The sequence below is a fragment of the Octopus bimaculoides genome, chromosome 7 (genome assembly GCF_046866305.1).
Source record: "Octopus bimaculoides isolate indiv1 chromosome 7, ASM4686630v1, whole genome shotgun sequence".
Taxonomy (NCBI): Eukaryota; Metazoa; Mollusca; class Cephalopoda; order Octopoda; family Octopodidae; genus Octopus; species Octopus bimaculoides.
The window spans coordinates 2682148-2706084 of NC_142934.1; the positions used below are offsets into that span (position 1 = coordinate 2682148).

Here is a 23937-nt window from a genome sequence, read left to right on the forward strand (position 1 = left end):
AGCCATGAAATTCCTGATCAACCATGGGCCAAAGTCGGAGCCAACTTGTTTGTGTATAAGAACATTGACTACCTGGTGTGTATCGACTATTTCTCAAAGTACCCTGAAATTGTCTGGCCTATCAAGTAAAACGACAGTTACGGCAGTGAAATCTGTCTTTGCCAGACACCGCATCCCAGGTGAGCTCATGATAGATAACAAACCACAGTTTACGAATGCAGAGTTCCGTAACTTTGGTCTAGAAAAGGATTTCAAACACACAACATCAAGTCTGACACACCCAAACAGACAAGCTGAGCGCACAGTTCAGACAGTAAAAAGTCTGCTCAAGAAAGCAGAAGCCAGTGCCTGAGATGTCTACTTGGCTTTACTTGAGTACAGAAAGACACCGGTTGACATAGTCAATCTATCACCAGCTCAAATGCTAATGAGCAGGCGTCTGAAAAGTCGCTCAACTGTGTCCGATGCCTTGCTGAAACCTCAAGTACAGAAGAACCAGCTACATGATCAGCTGAAAGCACGTCAAGACCAGTAAAATTACTACAGCGACAGAGGTATTAGAGAGTTACCTCACTTAACTCATGGGCGGCAAGTCAGGATTCAAGGAAATCAGACATGGAAGCCTGGAGTTGAAAAAAATCAGTGGATGACGCACCAAGATCCAACAGACGTCAGATAGAAGACAAGTATTGATGAAATCGTTGTCATCTGTGGACAGCTGCTAAGAATCCAACAGCTTAGCCAAATGGAGAATGTGAAGAGACTACGATACAGATGAGTCTGAGGCTAGAGACACTATCTGTAATCAAACTACAAGATCCAAACGAAAAATCAACATGCCAGAATATTGAGATTGATATTAAGAACTGTTGAATTCGAGAAGTGCTCTATGAAAAGAGAGATTCATGAACTGTGTTAAGTGTTTGATTTCAAGTTAAAGAAGTTGAACTGTGTTAATTGCCTGAAAGCATATTTCATTATTCTTTCCATGTTTAAAGAAGTTAAAGAGATTATTTACTTAATGGAAAAAAAAAAATTCATTTATGGACAGTTAAATCTAAAGAAGATATATTCATGGACTCTGAAGAAAGTTGCTTTATCAGAATGATAATGAATATATAACTAAATTTATTTGAAGTTGATGATTCAAGTTCCAATCCCTTGCAATGTTTGTAAAGATGGGAGATGTAATGGAAGTGACTTTACGTTAAGATGTGACATCATGATCTCATGATGTATGACGTAACAGATACACAGAGTATCTAAGAAAGATTCAGTGAGCTCTGATTTAAAGATGTTGGAGCTTTACAAATAATATAAAACAAGGTTCAACAAGAATGGCGCTACATCATATTGTAAATCTGTCAGAATGAAAAAAAAAAAATACATATTTTATTCCATGTAGGTTTTTATTTTTCATCTCAGTGACCAGTTGTCATATCATTAAGCTACCATCACATTGGTGTGATCTCCCATCTGTGTGGATACGTTTATGGGAAAACAAATAACGTTTTTGAGAGAAGGTTTTATTACATATATCACAGTGATATGGTTTCTCTCTTGTGTGGATATGTTTATGAGTACTTAAAACGCTATTCTGAGAGAATGTTTTAGCACAGATATCACAATGGTAAGGTTTCTCACCAGTGTGGATACGTTTGTGATTAGATAAATTATGGTTGTGTGAAAATGTTTTGCCACAGATATCACAGTGATATGGTTTCTCACCTGTGTGAATACGTTTGTGACAAGACAAACTACCATTTTGGGAAAATGCTTTGCCACAAATCTCACAGTGGTATGGTTTTTCTCCTGTATGGATACGTACGTGGGATGATAAATTACCATTTAGAGAGAATGTTTTACCACAAATATTACAGTGATATGGTTTCTCTCCAGTGTGGATATATTTGTGGAGAGATAAATTGCTATTTTGAGAGAAATTTTTACCACAGATCTCACAGCGGTATGGTCTTTCTCCAGTGTGAACACGTTTGTGAGAAGTTAAATGACCACTTTCAGAGAATGTTTTACCACAGATATCACAGTGATATGGTTTCTTTCCTGTGTGAATAAGCTTGTGCTGAAATAAGGAACTGCTCATAGTGAATTGTTTGTCACAGTTTTCACAGTTGTATCTCTGAGTGAATAAATTTATGTTGAATTAAATTCTTTCTTATTGTGAATAATTTCCCACATATCTCACAATGGTGTGATCCCTCTTCTGTATTTTCTTGTGTCTGGATAGATGAAATATTATTTTCAAGCTCTGCCTTATCATCCATAAGTGTCTCTTTTAAATCCATATATATGATGGTCTTTGTTAAAATCTGAAAGTATTTTGGCTTTGAAGAAAGACTTAGGATAGAATTTTGTAATTAATAAATAAGAAGGTGATGAGACTAGCAGTTCTTTTGAAAAAATAACTTCAAAACAGTTAAAACATCATAATAAATAATCTCTGAATATACATTTGCAGTCGATATGAGAATTATTGTAGATAATCTCAATTCTGAGGAAATATCTCACATTCATTCATTCATCCAAGTGTTGTAGAAAAAGACTGACATCAGTTTGATGAAGTTATTTTCAGTCTTCAAAAGTTGATAAATAAGTCGAACATCTTCAGTGACATAATTTTATCTCAATGTCATCAGATAACCTGAAATAAAAAGACAACATAAGTAAGATACAAGGGACAATCAAGAGTTAACATGAAGATTATTGAAGAGAAGATATTTGGATCACAGATATTGAAAGTTAGAATAGCAAGAAAATGTTAGAACATGTTTACAGAGAGAAGACACTTTGATATATAGATGTGGCAGAAGTAGATAAAGAGGGCTGTGGGTATGGATCTTGACAGGAAGAATTTCATCAATGACCACTAGTTAATATATGTTAGTCTGTGTCTTAAAATTATCCTGTTTCTCACCTGATTCAACAAAAATACACAACTGCCCCATGATGGGTACTCATTGCCATCAGTGCATTTCTTCAGCCAACTAAAAAATCATCCCACCTTAGCATTTTCAAATTTTGGCTTGTATACTCAAAATACTAATATGAAGGAGAATAGTTTGGTTAAACAGAATGATGCTTTGGCAGCACAAAAGGAGATGACAGCATATAAGACTGATAATGTCAAGAGTATAGCTATACACACAAAAAATTAAAAACTAAGGCCTAGTATTGTTCCATGACAACTGCTGGGGGGAGACCAGTTTCAAAAACTCCATCCACTGGACCAAAATTGATACTGAACTTTTGCTAAGGATGAAGTTTCTATTTCAGTTATTGATCTAGAATAATCTCTATCAAAATAACCGTATGTTTAGGGTCCATCTAGACCACTCATCACTGCCATTTTTATTTCTTTTTCTGGCTCCACTCCCTCTAGTATAATGCATGTAACCATGTATGTCCTCTGCAATACGAACCCTGCGCCAGCCCCTTCTTACATACTCTAAGCATTCATCACCTGGCATAAAACCACTTCCTTCACTAATAAGGCCTCACTTCATTGAAGATCTTAATTTTGCAAGCTTCATGGTGACCTTATTAGTGCTGGGGCTTTGAAAAAAAGGACCCAATGCACAACACAAGACACTGGAGTCTGACGCAGTCCTTGGAGCCATGAAATCCTGTCCAGCCTATGCCAACAAAGAAGATGGAAACTAAAAGGTGACAATAGAAAATACTCTATATTCTAATCTAATGCCATTATAGTATATAACAATATAATAATGTTCGTCCATCGTTGTTGACGATGACCAGGACATTACATGGGAGAAGATGGGTCACAGGACGTTCAGTTATGGCCGATCAGACCAATGCAAACTAGGAACTGTCTTTTGTATAAGGTAGGTTTACACTTCGATATGACAAATGTTCAAAGTTAAATATGACCAGTCTGATTCCTTTGTGCATGCGCACACATACATCCTTCTAAAAGCGTTCTGAATTTGACCATCTAAAACTGCCCATAGTACATAGCCTGAAAATGGTTCGGTTACGTACAGATTTCTGCCCCACTACTGCCGACTTTGGATGATCATAACTTTCAGAAAAATGGATATTTTGAATGAAATTTTCTACAGTTATGTGTTATATCATGTAGATTCCGAATATACAAAATGTTTTGGGGAAAGTGTTTTAGGAGGGGGGGGGGAATTTCGGAAAATTCACCTGAGTCCACTTCAATTCGTCTTAACTTTTAAGAAAATGGATATTTTTTAATGAAATCTTCTACAAATAAACCTCGGACTATGTAGATTCCAAGGACATAAGAATTTTGGGGAAAACAATTGGGGGTTAATTTTGAGAACCGTTTCCCTCCTTAGTGGTGTTTCGGCACTAGTCGTCCATATTTTTCTCCGTTTTGTGCATCCGTAGATTTCTACACACACACACACACACACGTAATTAAAAATGTTCAAACGGGGAATTATTTCATTCAGTATCATGTTTATTATAGAGATTATGTAACAAATTATACTTTGCAAGATGGTCAAAATTTTGCCCTGGTGATCTTTCGATTTTATATCGAAACTTTGCCCTTTACACTTGTATATTTAACTGTGCGTCGTGTATATTCCTTATTTTTGCTTCTGGTGTCTTCTGCCTTTCTATTAGAAACGTTTACCTGGGAATTTACTTGAAGTTTTAAAAAATTGTATGCAACAGATAAGTCGTCTTAATAGCATATTTCTGTGTACCAGACCGTTAGCTGTTATTTTTAGCATAACGAGTATTTTGGTGAGGGCTTCAGTAGAAATCTACGGATGCATAAACGCACGAAGCGGAGAAAATGAAACAAATATGGACTAGTGCCGAAACACCCACGAGGAACAGTTCTCAAAAATAACCCCCAATTGTTTTTCCTCCCAAATTCCTATGCCCTCGGAATCTACAAAGTCTGAGGTATATTTGTAGAGAATTTCATTTAAAAATATCTATTTTCTTGAAAGTTAAGACGAATTGAAGTGGACTCCGGTGAATTTTCCGAAATTTCCCACACCCAACTCCTAAAATACTTTCCCCAAAATATTTTGTATATTCCGGATTCCCCGGGCGGATGTCTTTCCTATTCGGAATCTACATGATATAATACATAATTGTAGAAAATTTCATTAAAAAATATCCCTTTTTCTGAAAGTTATGATAATCCAAAGTCGGGGAGGGGGCATAAATGCCTATTAATGTTTGTGGTTGTATTTTCTTTTGCGTATTGCCAGGAAAGGAATATTGTAGTTGTAAAATAGAAAGTAGAGATATAAATATAAAAGATAGATTTTGCATAAAAGAAACGTGTAAAATGTCTATAAATGACGGCTACTTACATACGAATATAGTTTAAAAGATGAAAGAAGGAGAAATGGAGTAAAATTGGACGAGGACATTGTTGATAAATTAAGCAGAACTACTTTCAATTTATTCTAACAGAATATTTCTGTTATCTTTTGATTAATAATCTATTTAAGTTAATGACGCAGGGTAAAAATTTTAATATGCTAACATTGTTTGCAGAGAGAGAGAGAGAGAGAGAGATGTTGGTTATAAGCCGGAAGTGAAACTCATTGTATGGGATGGGGGGATGTTATCTGTACTCATAAGAGAGAAGCCAACTCTAGATTCATTTTATTTTAGTTGGCGTCCTTAGTATTTACTTCGTCTTAATATCTCCTCTAATGTCCATCTTATTGGTCAGTATACTGTTTCGTTACGTTCTGAATTCAAATTCCGTCGAGGTCGACTTTGCCTTTTGGGGTCGATTAAATAAGTACCAGTTACGCACTGGGTCGTTGTAATCGACTTAATCCCTGTCCTCGATTTTCCCCTCTATGTTTAGCTCCCTGTGGCCAATAAAGACATAAATATACACCTTATGCCCCAGTTACGAAAACGAAAATAAAAGCCCAGCTTACTGTGTGTAAAGAATGAATATGGAACCAAAGATTTGCGCAAACGAACGGTGAGGGGGGATAAGACTTTCGGGGAAATGGGTTAACTTCCAGTGTTAATAGGTGTAAAACAACATGTAATAAACGAATATGAAAAAAAAATGTTCGCTGTCGAACGGGAGCGGGAGAGACGACTGAGAAAATTCCCATCAGGAATGTTCCGAGTCCTTTCACCACTTTCCCGTTCGTCGGCGCAATTTTTTTTATTCATGTTCATTTACTACACATTATTTTACACCTAGTATACGATTGTTTTTTCAATTTTTGTGATGGGGTGAGTTGGGTGCGGACTCGGATAATTCACACGATCCAGTAACCCGACTACCAAAAAAACAAAAAAAAAAAAGAGAAGAAAAATTGCAATAGGTGAAAAATAATGTGTACTAAACGATTATGAAGAAAGAAATGTGCGCTGGCAAACAGGGTGGGGGTGAGGACAGGAGTGGGAAAATTCACAATCAAACTCACAGGATCCGAAAACTCAACGTTAACACCCGGTCACAAAAATGGGGGGGGGGGGAAATAGTGTAGTAGGTGTAAAACGACATGTAGTAAACGAATATGAAAAAAAAGCATGCTGACGGGGCGGGGGGGGGGTTCTCAAAAAAATTCACTTGCCCAAGGTGCCATACTGTGGGACTGAACCTGGAACCGTGTGGTTACGAAGAATATCCATTTTGCTGATGGAAAAAAATTGTATCGTGTGAATTGTCCTAGTCTTCCTCCCCACCTCAGCCCCGTTCGCCAGCAAGTGTCTTCAACTATAGCTTCGGGCCAACCAATGCATCCTGGAGGCCAAAGGTGGCATTTCAAAGGAAAAATTATCAACGCTATAAACAAAGATGAAAACAAAAATGCGTGCACCAAATTTTTTCGATTCTGTCTTCTGCATAATGGTTTTAACAGAAACAATTGCAACATAGACGTTTGTAAGCAATTCAAGAACTCCCCCCCCCCAAAAAAAAAACCGTTAGTTTCACTGCAACATTTAAATCTCATTTCAATCTGAATATTTTTTGTCGCTTTGAAACTGAGACTTTGTTCACTGACAAAACAGATGCAGCACAAATTTTTGTCAGGGTTTTAAAGAATGAAAATATTTAGACACAAATGAAATTTCAATGTCACAATGAAAGCAATGGTTCTTTTTTGTGTGTGTGTGAGTTCTTGAATGGCTTACAAGCAACTATGCTGCAATTGTTTCTGTTAATACCATTATGCAGAAGACAGAATAGGGAAAATTTGGTGCACACATTTTGGTTTTCATCTTCGTTTATAGCATAGATAATTTTTCTTCTGAAATGCCACCTTCGGCCTTCAGAATGCATTGGTTGAAGACACTTACTGACGAAGTGGGAGGGGAGGGAGATCAGGGCAATTCATATGATCCGATTTTTTCCCTCAACAAAATGGATATCCTTCTCAACCACATGGTTCCGGGTTCAGTCCCACTGCATGGCATCTTGGGCAAGAGAATTTTCCAAGTCCTCTCCCACCCCACCCCCATTCGCCAGCACGCACTTTTTTGCCCATATTCCTTTACTACATGTTTAACGCCTATTACACTACTTTTTTTTTTACTTTTTGTGACCAGGTGTTAACGTTGAGTTTTCGGATTGTGTGAATTTTCCGAGTGCTCTCCCGTTCGCCAGCATGCATTTTTTTTTTCATATTCGTTTACTACATGTTGTTTTACACCTAGTACACTATTTTTTTTCTTCATTTTTGTGACCAGTTGTCAGGTTACTGGATCGTGTGAATTATCTGAATCCACCCCGTCACAAAAATTGAAAAACAATAGTATACTAGGTGTAAAATAATGTGTAGTAAACGAACATGAAGAAAAAATTTGTGCCGACAAACGGGGAAGTGGTGAGAGGACTTGGAACATTCCCGATGTGAATTTTCCGTGTCGTCTCCCCCTGCTCCCATTCGCCAACGTGCATTTTGTTTCATATCTGTTTACATGTTTGACACCTATTACCCTATTTTAAAAAAATCTTTTGCTCGGGGTCAAACTCTGGAGGTTAACTGGAAAATGTTATACAAAATACTGTTCAAATGACACAGATTACAAAGAAATTTCTGAGGAAAATGTTTTCCGAAGGGGTGGGGAGAGGAGTTCGGAAGATTCACATGATTGGGTTTTTTTCCCCTCATAACTTTACCCAGTCTTAGAAACTATTGCAAAAAAGATGAGCTCAAGGTAGTCCTCTGTCACCCTCAAACCAACCAATCTATAAAAATGGATATCTTTTAATGAAATTTTACAGAAACACCTTTCAAAACAGCATAGATTATGATTATGAAAAAAATTGTGGGGAAAATGTTTGTTGCATTTCTTATCTGCCAGATGTCTAAGGATGGATATTGATGTGCATGAAATGTTTCAAATGTAATTCTGGAGAGTCAAAAAGGTAATGAATATTACTCTTGCCCTACCTCCATCCCCCACGCCAGTAAATACAGTTTGTAAACATATTAAGGGCTGCACTGAATGATACAAATAAACGTTTGATTTACTTGATAAAACAAAACAAAAATCTTACAGTAAGTGTTTATAACTCCCAAAGAACAAGATCTGAATCTTTTCAGTTTGGTTGCCAATTTTTGAAAGGTGACTGAAGTAGAGCATGTGATAGACTTATCAACAGTTATATTTATCTCTGCCTATGGCCCCCACCATCAAGGCTAGCAGACGATCAGAAGAACCGATTTTATGATGTCCTTTTTTCACTCTCACCCCGTTTCTTATCTCTGCCCCTCTCACCTCTCCTCTAGAGCTTTATTACACTCATCCTATTTTCGTACTCACCTTATCCTCCTCTTCAAACTCATATTCACTATTGACCCTACCTCTTCCTGTTTGCTATTCACTGCATTCGCCGATATTTCCACCTCCAACCATTTGTTGCTTTCCTCACACTCTTCTAAACCACTCCTGTTCCTCTTCAGCTTCACTTTCTTGTACCTTGACACTTCATCATCACCATCATTTCTTTCCTGCTGTGATACCCATGTATATCTCCTCCTCTCTTCCTATTCCTCTATCATACTCTTGTCCTTCAACATCAGAAAGAAAGCCACCTTCATCAATACTAGTCACCTCAGTCAAGTAATCTTGGCAACATGCAAAAGCCCCCAGTATACTTGGTAGGTAGCATCAAGAGGAAGTGTACCCAGTCTTAGAAACTATTCTAAAAAAGACATTGGAGCTGAAGGCAGTCCCCTGACACATCAGACACCCTCAAACCAACCAATCCATGCTAGCAAGGAAGATGGACATGAAATGATGACAATGATATATTACACTCATTTCTACAACACTTTTAACTCAATCTTGTTTTCACAAATGTTGCAATTGAAAACATTTGTTTCTACATGTATCATTGTACAAAGTAAATCTGAACTTACAAACTTTTGGAATTATGCCTGTTTAGCTAAATTAATTATAGAACTACCCAAGCCAGCACATAGTAGAAAATAAAACTTAGAGGATTCAGTGTTGTTGTCTTTCACATCAATATATTCTAGTGTAGATGCTAGAAAACAAATGGGCAGGGCAAAGTTCAGAGAGCTACGACTTCTGTTAGTAACAAAGAGCCTCTTGTATGATGCCTATATATGAACAACTATGCTACATGGCAGTGAGACACGAGTTTTGAATGCAGAGGATATGTGAAGGCTTGAAAGAACTGAAGCCAACATGTTCCATTGGACGGGTAATGTCAGTGTGCATGTATGGCAGAGTGTGAAAAAAATTGGGTACATGAGGCAGCAGATGTAGTTTGCAAGAGAGAAAGGTGTACTGGAATGGTTATGTGATGCAAATGGATGAGGACAGCTGCATCAAGAAGGGCCAAACTCTAATTGTGAAGTAACGGCGTGGAAGACATGGGATGATGTAGTGAGAAAGGATCTTCAGACGTTGGGCCTCACAGAAGAGGTGACAAGGGACCAAGACTTCAGGTGTTTGCTGTGTTGGGGAAGACATGAAAATGTAAGTAAAATAGTCGCTGTCTCAGGAGCAGCTCCTATCAAACCATCCAACCCATGCCAGCATGAAGAATGAATGCTCAATGATGATGATAACATTTCTCATGACTATAGCAAGTTCAAGGAAGCCAACATATTTTAGTCGAATTTATTCAAGTTATTTTGTCATCAGATGTTTCCTTTTGTATCTTAAAATCTTATCTCTTGACTTTTCTGGCCATGTGTCATCAATCACACTCCAGACGTGTCCACCACAATTCCATTTATAAATTTCATGTCATTTACTTTTGGGTCAAGTCTAATTTTGACTAAAGAGGAAACTGTATATGAACAGAAGTACTGTACAGTTGTTATCCCTGATTTCAGACACTACTTACCTATTTACCTACTACTGCAAATAAAATCAATATCTTTTCTACTATTTGGAAATAAGATAGAATACAGAGGAATTGTTTCAAAGAATGCTTTTATTAGATACAATAGTGTTTATATAAAACAACAGTGCTGGGAAGTTGTTATCACATGGTTCTGTCCTGTGTGCACAATTTAATATTTGCTAGTTTTCTTAGAGAATTACTTTAGATGCTGACACAGTTACTCTTCCAAATAAAACATACACGTAGTCAAGTGACTTGTCCAAGTGAATGATTTACCAGAAATATCAGTTATATGTCTTCTCTCCTATAGGAATGTGACAGCAAGTAATTATGTTATTTCCTCCGTTAAAATCACTGCATCGTTTCTATCTAATGTGAATTCGTTTGTGTTTAGTCAAGTGATCATTTCGTGAGAACAATTTACCACAGATATCACAATGATATGGCTTCTCCCCTGTATGAATCCGTTTGTGTCTTCTTAAGTGATCATTTAGAGAGAATGATTTGCCACAAGCATCACAGTGGTATGGCTTCTCTCCTGTATGAATGCGTTTGTGTCTTCTTAAGTCATTACTTCCAGAGAATGAGTTATAACAGATATCACAGTGATATGGTTTCTCTCCTGTGTGACTGCGTATGTGTTTAGTTAAGTCACCGCTTCTAGTGAAGCATTTACTGCAGATACTACAATTGTATGGCTTCTCTCCTGTATGAATTCGTTTGTGTTTAGTTAAGTGATCATTTAGAGAGAATGATTTGCCACAAATATCACAGTGATATGGCTTCTCACCTGTATGTACTCGCTTGTGTCTTGTCAAGTCATTACTTCCACAGAATGATTTGCCACAAATATCACAATGATATGGTTTCTTTCCTGTATGAATGCATTTGTGTTTAGTTAAGTCGCCTCTTCCATAGAATGATTTATAACAGATGTCACAGCAATATGGCTTCTCACCTGTGTGAAATCGTTTGTGTTTATTTAATTTAGATTTTTCAGAGAAGGATTTAGCACAGTTACCACAGCGGTATGGCTTCTCTCCTGTATGTATGCGTCTATGTCTTTTTAAGTCACTACTTCCAGAGAATGATTTGCCACAGATATCACAGTTATATGATTTCTCACCTGTATGAATGCGTTTGTGTTTAGTTAAGTGATCATCCAGAGAGAATGATTTGCCACAGATATCACAATGATATGGTTTTTCTCCTGTGTGAATGTGTTTGTGTTTAGTTAGGTGATCATTTAGAGAGAATGATTTACCACAAGTATCACAATGATTTGGTCTCTGTGCCATATGAATGCGTTTGTGTCTTGTTAAGTCAAAACCTCTAGAAAATAATTTATTGCAGATATCACAGGAATATGGCTTTTCTCCTGTATAAATGCATTTGTGAATAAAGTTGTTTGTTTGAGAGAATGACATTTTAAAGATATCACACTGGTATGACGTTTTGCCTTACTCTTTCAACACACCAGGAAAATCAAACTTTTTAGACTGCTTCTCTTACAATTCATTGTCTATCAATTTTCTCTCAACATATTTCATTATTTTCTTTTCTTAGACCTTATTTTTTGATTCCTTCTGACAAGTATTTCTACTGCTGTTTCTCCATCAACTTGACAATATACATGGCTGGGACACATTCCTTTGTAAACTCATCCATATCTCATTAGAATACAAAACTATCTCGTATAGATTCCCACATAGAATGTTGGTAATAGTCACACACAGAAAATATTTCAGTAATTCCACCATAGATTTAAATAAATAGTGTTATAACTGAGCTGTACATCATCTTCCTTGAGTCTTTCTGATATTCTGAAATAATAGAAAAATAATGTAAGATATAAGGGATACTTGAACTGGAGAGATTCAACAACGGACATTTTACAAGATTTCTTTAGTGATAACTATAGATGCAAAACATTACTCAATAATTTATTAACATTATGGTCAACATATCAGGTCATCCCACAAGTTCTGTCTGATTTTACCTTTTTTAAAATTGAATGAAATTTAATGGTATTTTAGAATGTCTAATGGAATAAAAAAATTATTTTTATGCATTTGTGTACATTTAAACAAATGAAATATTATTTTACAGAATAATAGAATTAATATTTCTTTGATTAAAACCCTTTCTAACATGGAAGTATCCAAAGAGCATTTAAGGCACATAATGCTTAATGAGTACAAAAAAGGAAACTCTGCAGCCGAAGCGACTCGAAACATATACTCAGTTTATGGGAAAGAATGCTTGAATGAAAGAACTTGCAGAAGATGGTTTACAAAATTCAGAAGTGGAAATTTCAGCCTTGAAGATGAAGATCGCACAAGACGTCCAGTTGAGTTTAATGATAAGCTCCTTGAGGTATTACTTGAAGAAAATCCTACATTATCAGTTGAAGAATTGGCAATAAAGCTTAATTCAAACCATACACCTGTTCATCATCATCTTAACAACTTGGAAAAATGGGTGCCTCATGAATTGTCTGAAAGCAACTGCAAATCCTGAGTTGACATCTGCTCTTCTCTCCATTCTCGCGAACTCATTTCACCCTTTTTTGATAGACTTGTGACTGGTGACGCAAAATGGATCTTCTATTGAAATGTTAAACGTTGTAAACAGTGGTTTGGTAAAAGGGAAAAGGCTCAACCACAACCAAGAAGACAACTTCATGGGAAAAAGGTTCTTCTCTCTATCTGGTGGGATTGCAAAGGAGTAATTCACTTTGAATTGTTACCACCTAATTCAACAATCAATGCTCAAGTCTACTGTCAGCAATTAGAGCGTTTGAACCAAGCTTTAAAGAAAAAAAGACCCACTTTAGTAAATCGAAAACCAGTGATATTTCATCAGGACAATGCATGACCCCCCACCCCTTGCAAAGATCACACCACAGAAGATCGAAGAGCTTGGTTGGGAAAAAAATTCCTCATCCACCTTATTCTCCTGACCTTGCTCCTTCAGATTATCATTTGTTTCGTAGTTTACAGAATCATTTGGGGGACATAAATTTCACAAGCCAGAAGGAGGTCGAAACTGACATTTCAGAGTTCTTCACTTTGAAACCAAAAGAATTTTACATTGATGGGATTAAAAAGCTTGTAAATAGATGGAAGGAAGTCATAGATAATCAGGGAAAGTACACTGACGATTAAATTCCAATTAAATATCACATTTGATAACTCGTTTTCTTTATTCAAAATTCGGACAGAACTTATGGGATCACCTGATATTTGCAAACCACAGATACACTTTCAGATTAAGTGATATTAGTACCTTTTTTTTTTTTTTTTCATTTGAAAAACTGGCCGAAACCTAAAAAGGCAGGGCCACATTCAATGAAGACTAATAACAATAACAATGATGCAGTCAATGGCAATAGAGGCTCTTAAACGAACCGTGAAAGGGTTTCGTCCGGCATGTGCCCCGGGGCACCACAGTCCAGGTCCCGTCGTCGTGACTGCGAGTAGGAAAAATAACAAAGTTCGGCACTATCACGCTATTAGATGTCAGAAGTGAAAGTAGTCGCTGTCTGTCAGCCTGCTTGCCTGTCTGCCTGCATGCCTGCTGCTGGCCTGTCTGCCTGCTTGCCTGCTGCTGGCCTGTCTGCCTGCTTGCGTGCTGAGCTATCTGTCTGTCTGTCTGTCTGTCTGCTGGTTTGAGTTGATACTTTGGCTTACTTACTTACTGATATCTATCTACTATGTATCTATCTATCAATTATTAGAAAACACAAATTTAATATAAAAACATTTTCCTGAAATTGCAAATTATTTAAAATATAAAAATATAATTTTCAACAGAGAGAATTTATCAAAATAGAAAACAAATGAAGTTTGAAGTTAAGTTTCAAAATAAATGTGATACTTATGCTCCGTAGATACTTATACTCTGTAATGTTTCAAACGCATGGATATAGGTGTCGAATTTGTTCCAATAACTTCTGGAAGATCTCATCCTTGAATTCGTAACGCCACATGAATTCTATTAGATGTGTTTGCAGTAAATTCCGGGTTGTCCCATTTTCTCTTTTGTTCTGGTTCTTGGCATGTTTTCATAGGCATTCGATGTGATTTGTTGTGGCAAATGTAACCGGATCAACAAAATTTATTGAATGGTTCACGGTTAAATGTCTATATCCTAGCGTGTTTAGTGTATTATATGAACGCCAGAGGTCAGAAATTATTGTTGTTCCTGGTAAAATCCGCTCTTGTATAATTTCTAAAAGGGTATCAGATGATCGATCTTCTACCGCAACTAAAAAACATCTTCTCGTATCTCTTTCTAACGCACCAAACACCCACTGCGTTTTAACCCGATGGCCAACATTATATTTTCTTCTAACAAACGCACTTTCATCTATCTCCACTATTCGGTTTGGTCCGCCTAACTTAATATTTTGCGCAATATAATACTCTGCACATACATCACGGCAGTAATTCCTCCAATCTGTTACAGCTACATTTGCTATACGACATTCCTGGCCTAAATTCTTAGCTAAATCTCCCTTAGCCCAATAATATAATATATCTATAATCTGCTCGCTTTTCAGTTTGCTATTATCTAGAAATTTCCCTTTCTAATGGAAATCAGTTTTCTACAAGGCCTTCCACATGACCATATCATGCCATCGGACAAATTGTTTTTGGCCACTTCCCTCATGCTAGCTCCACAAGAGGGACATATTTTTTCAGTATTTAACAATCCGTATGTCTTGAGCCAGTGAATACTAGCTGCTGTTGTTGCGGTGGCGATGGCAATGTCGCGGTGATTAATTCCATTTGCACTGGGATATGTAGAAGTCATCGTGAAAAACCTGCAACTAATTTGTTCTCGTGTAGATTTCAATTTGAATTACGCGCGCTTTTGGGTGTTCGTTGGTGGGTATGATGGGTAATTCTTGTAGAATTCCGTAGAATTTAAACAAGCGAAGGTAAGGTGGACGAGAATTTAAACAAATGAAGTTCAGTTTAAAGTTTATAAATAAATATATTTCATTCCATGTTCAGTTTAAACTTTATGAATAAATGTATTTTTGCATTATTCATTATTGTTTTTAAAAATAAATCACATATACCCATCATACCCACCCAAAAGCGCGCGTAATTCAAATTGAAATCTACACGAGAACAAATTAGTTGCAGGTTTTTCACGATGACTTCTACATATCCCAGTGCAAATGGAATTAATCACCGCGACATTGCCATCGCCACCGCAACAACAGCAGCTAGTATTCACTGGCTCAAGACATACGGATTGTTAAATACTGAAAAAATATGTCCCTCTTGTGGAGCTAGCATGAGGGAAGTGGCCAAAAACAATTTGTCCGATGGCATGATATGGTCATGTGGAAGGCCTTGTAGAAAACTGATTTCCATTAGAAAGGGAAATTTCTAGATAATAGCAAACTGAAAAGCGAGCAGATTATAGATATATTATATTATTGGGCTAAGGGAGATTTAGCTAAGAATTTAGGCCAGGAATGTCGTATAGCAAATGTAGCTGTAACAGATTGGAGGAATTACTGCCGTGATGTATGTGCAGAGTATTATATTGCGCAAAATATTAAGTTAGGCGGACCAAACCGAATAGTGGAGATAGATGAAAGTGCGTTTGTTAGAAGAAAATATAATGTTGGCCATCGGGTTAAAACGCAGTGGGTGTTTAGTGCGTTAGAAAGAGATACGAGAAGATGTTTTTTAGTTGCGGTAGAAGATCGATCATCTGATACCCTTTTAGAAATTATACAAGAGCGGATTTTACCAGGAACAACAATAATTTCTGACCTCTGGCGTTCATATAATACACTAAACACGCTAGGATATAGACATTTAACCGTGAACCATTCAATAAATTTTGTTGATCCGGTTACATTTGCCACAACAAATCACATCGAATGCCTATGGAAACATGCCAAGAACCAGAACAAAAGAGAAAATGGGACAACCCGGAATTTACTGCAAACACATCTAATAGAATTCATGTGGCGTTACGAATTGAAGGACGAGATCTTCCAGAAGTTATTGGAACAAATTCGACACCTATATCCATGCGTTTGAAACATTACAGAGTATAAGTATCTACGGAGCATAAGTATCACATTTATTTTTAAACTTAACTTCAAACTTCATTTGTTTTCTATTTTGATAAATTCTCTCTGTTGAAAATTATATTTTTATATTTTAAATAATTTGCAATTTCAGGAAAATGTTTTTATATTAAATTTGTGTTTTCTAATAATTGATAGATAGATACATAGTAGATAGATATCAGTAAGTAAGTAAGCCAAAGTATCAACTCAAACCAGCAGACAGACAGACAGACAGACAGATAGCTCAGCACGCAAGCAGGCAGACAGGCAAGCAGGCTGACAGACCAGCAACAGGCATGCAGGCAGACAGGCAGACAGACAGCGACTACTTTCACTTCTGACATCTAATAGCGTGATAGTGCCCAAAGTTCAGATGCTGAAACATCTCAACTTTTTCAATTGATGAATCAATTGCACATCTCGAGAGATCAGCACTGCAACAAGAACATAGAATCAATCTTAGAAACTCGGTTACGTGGTCTCCCATCAGAAACTAAATAAATCTCAGCGGTTGCGCATCAAAATTCCATCGATGATCGTCGTTAAGCGCAAAAGTGAAACCTGACTGAGGGGGAGGGTAGGGGGATGTTAGGAATTTTATGACAGATCAAAGGAAAATAATATCAACGAACATGAAATTAAAAAAAAAAACGGTACTACTAAAGCAGCACTGTCCCGAACGCGCAGTCGCGCGTCCGCGCTAGCTAGTCGTGAGTGGTCGATCCTAGCCCTGACCCTGTCCCTAACCCTAACCCTAAACATGTATTCATTTACACACGCGGGTTAGGGATAGGGTTAGAGTTAGGGTTAGGGACAGGGTTAGGGACAGGGTCAGGGCTAGGATCGACAACTCACGACTAGCTAGCGCGGACGCGCGACTGCGCGTTCGGGACCGTGCTGCTTTAGTAGTACCAACAAAAACTGAATAGAAGAAAAAAAAACATAATAATAATAAATACCACATATAAATCTCGATGACGGTTAAATTAGAGTCAAATATTTTCATCTGTGTCCAACAATTACATCAATGAAACTACGATGGACGGCATGAGGCTGTGATGTTGGTCGGATTTCATTGGTCAATTTTCGTCATGTGATAGAGAGAGAGATGAGGAGGGCTTCTGATAAAAATTAATTTTTAAAAGATATAAAGAAGAAAGAAAAGTTTGTAGATTATAAAAAAAAAAAAATACTCTTACTGTTTTAGCAATACTTTCATTTTAAAAGTACGTGTTTTATGAGGAAAAGATTTACGCAGCTTAGAAGAAATTGGTCACTAACTCCATTAATTAAACATTAATTAAAACATGTGAGGATGTATAAAGTCAGGAGGAATTTCGAAATGCAGAAAAAATTATCAGAGAGAAAAAAAAAAAGAACTAGTGAACTATTCTATTTTCGTTTCGGCATTTCAAGTAACCGAGGATATTTTTATATATTCCACGGTTATAATTGATCTCGCTGCCCCGTTTGATTGGAAAGTGCTGGTTGTCTTTTCGGGGACAAAGGTAAAGAATACGCACACCCTGTATTTAGGGTTAGGGTTATGCCGAAAACGGGTGGTGTGCGCATTCTTTACCCCCGCCTACATATGCACATACACAAAAATACATAAACATAAGCGATTCGTGAAAACAGAAAAGATGTATGTATGTGTGTGAGGGAGAGATTTTACTGTTCAACTCGCTTGTGGACTTGAAAGACAATGAGTGTACTTATATGTTTGTGAATGTGCGACCGTGTTTTCGCTGTTCAGCCGAGAAAAACGGGGATCTAGTTTTTTTCATTCACAATATATTCATTTTTTTAAAAGACAGTAAAATATCTGAAAATCAGTGATTTCATAAGTTTCTTTTGGGGGCTGCAAGACAATACCAATGTTCCTGATGACACGGAAGAATGTATACTGGTTCTTGATGTCGTTCACCAATAACTCCTTAAAGACACATTTTTATACTGTAAAACATTCTCCTTACCCCCAACTAGGCTTATACTTAAAAACATTCAATACAGATCTTCCTACACCCATTAGGCTTGTTAACTTGCTTATTGGTGACTGAGAGAACTTGTAGTAATTAACCGAAAATATTTTAAAATAAGGAAGATATCAGACGGTCGTGAGATATGCTAAAAACAACAGCTAAATTGCGCTTACCCTACCAACCCCGCCACTCCTACAACTTTCAACCGTCCCCCTCCACCACCGACTTTCGTTCTAGTCCAACCATTGGAACTAATGTTACATACCCTGCTTCTTCTGCTAACTCACTTCGTTGATTGAGTTCCAGCGCTAGACCTCTACTGTTGGTCGATGCTAGCTCACCACCTGACTGCTCTCCATGCTTGCACTAGCCAATACCTAAAGACAATTATTTGAGTCCACTCCGATCACTTCTCACCTCAATTTGACATCGACCAACAGGCAACCAATAAACCTCAAGCATGCAGTCAATGCCAAATTCAGTGAATTTGACATAAAAGAGGCCGGCCGTCTCCTTTCCTCACTATCCTCCCTTGCTCCATGTAATTCTGAGTCTCTTAGGCACCTGAAAGAGAAGCACCTATCAGCACCCCCAGATAATCAACTAAACTGGCCCAATCCCCCAGACTACTTGAGACTAGTCTTCACCTCTGATAACATCAGAAAGGCAATTTCATCCTTCCCTGCTGGTTCAGGTGCGGGAATTGATGGCCTTTGGCCTCAACACCTCAAAGATGGTATCTCCTTATCTGCCGGTGACGCTGGACTTGAACTCTTGGAGAGTTTGACTCTGTTTGTGAACCAGTTCTCTTCAGCGAAAGTTCTCCCTGATATCCACCTACTATTCTATGGTGCAAAATTATTTGGGTTCACTAAACACAATGAGCCAGTCAGGTGGGCCTGGCATCGGCCATGTTCGAATGGTGCTTTCTACGTTCCACCAGCATGGGAGCCAGTCAGTGGTCACTGGCATCGACCATGTTCAGATAATGCATTTTATGTGCCACCAGAACGATTTTGGTTTTACTTGTCTCAACAGGTCTTCTTGAGCATATTATTATCACCCGACGCATCAAAGGTACTTTTAAATGGGTTGTGCCCTTGATGTGTCCGACAATATGCTTGAGAAGATCTGTCCTTTATAACACATAAACATGTACATGTTCTAGAACATTGTCATTTTATAAAGATTTTGTTGGCAAATTATCAAATTAATAAAATCATTTATTTACATGAAAGGAAATTACCAGAGAACTTTCTTCTAATTCTTTCAAATCTTTCAGTTAAAACTGTATTGAGACCATTTGTGAGGGTTTTTTTTTTTTTAACCACAGCAACTGAACACACACCACTAGGTATAATGGAACCTACTGAAGCAAGCCAGCAAGCTTGCATTACTAAGGCATGCGTTACCATGGGCGATGGCAAGGCTAAGGCATTGGGAAAGCCAAGTGCCCTGACAGGCATCATCTGACACTTCGGTGAGACAAGCTGCCAACATTGCCAAGAACTTTGTGGTTAATGGCTCAGTTCCTACAAATATCTCCAATGCCACAGAGAAACTTAGTGAGACTAGAACTAACTGGAGTTATCCAAAAAGTGGAGTATAGTTAATGGGCATCACCAACTGTATATGTTAAGAAAAAAGAATAATAAAATCAGAGTGTCTACTGATTTTTCCATTGGTTTAACAGATATGTCTTAAAATATCTGCTACCTACGCCAGAGGACATATTTGTGAAGTTAAATGGTGGCAAGATATTTTCTAAAATGGAACTCTCTGACGCGTACCTACAAATTGGAGTGGACCATAAATGATTGTGAATGCAATATTAGCAGACTGTGAATTTGCAATTCCATAGCTGGATGATATACTCATTAAAAGTGAATCCAGGTATCAGTATGTTGAGCATGTAAAGTATGTGTTAAAAAAAAAATTAAGGATTATGGCTTTACTTTCAGTGAAGTAAAGTGAATTTTTCTTACCGAAAATTTAGGACAAATCATTGACAGAAATGGACGTCAACCAGATCTGTCAAGGGCAGACACAATTAAGAATATGCTCCCTCCAACAAACATAGCGATCTTACAAGCTTTCTGGGACTGGCAAATTATTACCAAAATTATATTCCAAAAATGCATGAGTTCCACTAAATAATCTATTAAAAAAGGATATAAAGTAGAACTGGTCTGAAAATTATCTGAAGGCATTTGATGAAATTAAAAAATATCAGCATCTGATTTGTTGTTAAGCACACTGTCCTTATCATCAGATAAATTTATTTCAAGTATAAATTTGTGCCAAAAGATTTATAACAGTACTTAGCATCTGAAATTAGGATCCAAAACCACACAACATATCAGATTTCTGTATTTGATAGTGACATTTAACATCAAGGGATCTTGCTCTCCTATCACATCTGAGTAGGTATCAAGAGTAATGGAAAATTTCATAGTTTCATGCTAAATGATGGTTATGAATTGACATGCATGGAAATTCAAATGAGAGAAGAGAGGACCTTGGCAAAGAGGTTTGTGGTATTTTTGGCTTATTGGCAGCCCTGTTAAAAGATCATCTCATCAAATATGAAGATTTATTTTCTCATCTCTCTTGCACATAGACACACTCGTGGCATTCAACTCAACATTCCCAGCAAGTAATCTTTTTAATACCTTTATGCAAATACATGTGAGTCATTGTAAACTTAATATTGTGATTTGGTTTTATATGGGAACATTGCACAGCCTAGCCACAAAATTTTGCAGCCAGCTGCCACAGTTCTACAAGTCAGTCAATCTAACAAATTCACTTTGAGATTTTTCATTGACTACAACTGGCCTATCAGCTCACCAAGTTCTCAAGGAACTATTCCCTAGAGTGTCCTATTAAAAATAAAACAGAACCCATTAGTTCAATTTCATTAGATTAGCTGCCTTAATTAATGCTTAGATTCACCAGCCATTTATACACATTCATTGCCCCTCTCCTCACCACCACACATTAGCTTGCCTTCAAGCAACTGCAAGAACACTCAAACTCTGTGTCTCTCTCTCACTTTAGCTTAATTCTGTGAGGTAACATAAACCAATGCACAGAAACATTCACATTACGATTAGAACTAGAGACCATTTTTGACTTATAAACTCCTTACAGTATTGAAATAATATACAACTCCCCACCACCACAAAGAATAAGCAAAAAAATAAAAATTCTATCTATTTTCTGTGTATTTTGTTGGCCTGATGTACTTGTTATAATGTGTTTTTAACAAAAATACATTATTAATTTACAATAGCAACACATCGACCGTTTCTTCCGGATCTCTTCCTCTTCCTCCTCCTTCTGATTATCATTTTAACATCCATTTTTTTATATTTGCAGGAGTCGAATTTCATTGATTTTCAATAGCCAGATGCCTTTCCTTTCACCTACCCTTGCTTGTTTCCAAGCAAGGTCATATTTTCTCATGGCCAAACTTGGTTTTCATAGAAGACTAGAAGTGAAATTTGTTGTTTCTGTAATGGTGATGCTTGTTTACAATATTCATGTGATGTAACAAATGTACACGCAAACATACACAGTCATCCTCATCATCATCGTTTTAACATCCACTTTCCCATGCTCTCCTGAGTTGGATGAAATTTGTTGAGGCAGCATTGCAATGGAGATTGTTGTGAAGTAAAATCACCATTTGTAGCAATGTATACACACTGTTAGAAGGTACGATGCCATGGAATTGTTGAAGATAAAATCCCTTCATAGAACTGTGTTAGAATGCAATATATATCAGTAAGATGAACATTGTTGCTGCATGACTCATGAGAAAAACCAATGCAGTTCACCTTTGTTGAGGTTTGTCGATGCCAAACACTCAATTTTTACCCACTTAAATGAGATTTTTATCTTGATATACAGGAAACCCCCCCACCACCAAAAAAAACATTCACTGGTATTGCAGGAGCTTGCCAGTCTGTAGAAAGACTCACTTTATGCAGCTGAGTTAGCATTAAGCTAAAATTGCCAATTGTGTATCACACTAAATGTATACCTATTGTTAGAAAACATGTTGTCTTGAAAAAACTCAGCAAAGTTGAAACACATCTGTTTGTTTCTCATGAACCACTGAAGTGATGATGTTCATCTCATTCCGACATAATGTATTTAACTCAAGTTTATGAAGAGATTTATCTCAGAATTCCACAGTACTATACCTATTAATGGTATCTAATTATTTAATATGATACTCAGATGCCAATATTTCTTGAATGGACTCAAGACTGAGCATTTAACTGACATCTATTATAATTATTATTTTGTCTGTTGTCAACGATGACCAAGGACATCAATGGCAGAAGACGATAGGACATGGTGAGTCTGGCTGTGGCCTATCAACCCAATGCATGCTTAGACAAGGCTCTGCCACAGGCCAGGCACTGGTGGTCTGCCAGGACTGAAGGCAAGCAGTCAGGTCTGGACTCCTGTTGTTTGTGTTTTTTTTTTCCTTCTCTTTGTGCCTCTGCAATCCTGTTCTGGCTTTAGGAGGTGACACCTCTATTGATACAGTTTTGCCTGGCAGGGCAGTCTGATGCTTGTGCTTCCCAAGTTTTGGGGTTGGTCTCAAAGAACTTCAGTCAGGCTTTGAGTGTGTTCTTGAAGCACTTTTTCTATTCTCCTTGCATGCACTTGACTTCTGCCAGATTACTGTAAAACAGTCTTTTGGGGAGTTGTATGTCAGGAATACAAACATGGTGATCTGCCCATCTGACTTAGCCTTTCTTCAGCAGTGTCTAAATGCTTGGAAGATCAGTTCAAGAGAGGACCTCTATGTCTGAGACTCTGTTTTATCAGATGACTTTCAACAGCTTCTTCAGCTAGTTCATGTGGAAGCAGTTTAGCTTTCTGGCATGGTGTTTGTAAACCATCCAAGTCTCACAGGTGTCAGTAATGCTACTGCCCATGCAGGCTGTACAACTGTTTGGTACACCATCAACTTGGTGGTCAGCCTAATGCGAGATAATATTTTCACCATGTAAAATGCATTTTTGATATATTTTACTGGTAATGCAACAGTAGTAAAATATATTATTGATAATATTTTACTAGTTATACTCAGTGCTGGATTAACCATTGAGCATACGCTTAGGTCATCAAGGGAAGTGGGGAGGGAGCAGCACAAAAAATGAAAAATGACTTTAAATTTGCTAAAATAATATTCGGAGTGGTTTATATGATCGGAAATATAATTTCAGTGTTCAAGGGGTCACAGTGAGGAACTGCTCAAGACCTTGCTATTTAACCCCCCCCCCCCCCCCCGAAAACTTTACAAATATAAATAAAGTGAAAGTATACAAAAATAAACATCATTTTCCATCTAACTGTTAGTTTTGTTTCATTTTGAATTAAATGTAAATGGGGGTAACCAAAATGTTTTAATGAGCTTTTCATCCGGTCCTGGTTTCGTCAACCAAGGTCTCCGCCTCCTGATTGTGTGTGTGAGTGTAAACTATGTCACATGA

The 23937-nt window shown here is 37.3% G+C and overlaps 2 protein-coding genes and 1 long non-coding RNA gene across 4 annotated transcripts; 1 reads left to right on the forward strand and 2 right to left on the reverse strand.

Moving 5' to 3' along the window:
• Positions 1 to 1390: 1390 nt before the first annotated feature.
• On the reverse strand, positions 1391 to 5551 carry LOC106872251 (uncharacterized). Of its 2 annotated transcripts, none has more exons than XM_014919172.3 (2): positions 5343 to 5551; positions 1391 to 2662 (listed from the first exon to the last, which is right to left on the reverse strand). In XM_014919172.3, the coding sequence occupies exon 2, from the start codon at positions 2102 to 2104 to the stop codon at positions 1436 to 1438; it is 669 nt and encodes a 222-aa protein (XP_014774658.1). In that variant the 5' UTR covers positions 2105 to 2662; positions 5343 to 5551; the 3' UTR covers positions 1391 to 1435. The 2 variants fall into 2 exon arrangements, with proteins under 2 accessions (XP_014774658.1, XP_014774659.1); XM_014919173.3 differs by lacking the exon at positions 5343 to 5551 and adding an exon at positions 2936 to 3677.
• On the forward strand, positions 3733 to 23791 carry LOC149134527 (uncharacterized). The gene is made up of 2 exons (XR_016242487.1): positions 3733 to 3863; positions 21803 to 23791. It is a non-coding gene; the product is annotated as an uncharacterized LOC149134527 (long non-coding RNA).
• Positions 10409 to 18115, reverse strand: LOC106872235 (uncharacterized). The gene is made up of 2 exons (XM_052969147.2): positions 17399 to 18115; positions 10409 to 12159 (listed from the first exon to the last, which is right to left on the reverse strand). Exon 2 carries the CDS (start codon positions 11761 to 11763, stop codon positions 10702 to 10704), a length of 1062 nt encoding a protein of 353 aa, XP_052825107.1. The 5' UTR covers positions 11764 to 12159; positions 17399 to 18115; the 3' UTR covers positions 10409 to 10701.
• Positions 23792 to 23937: the final 146 nt, after the last annotated feature.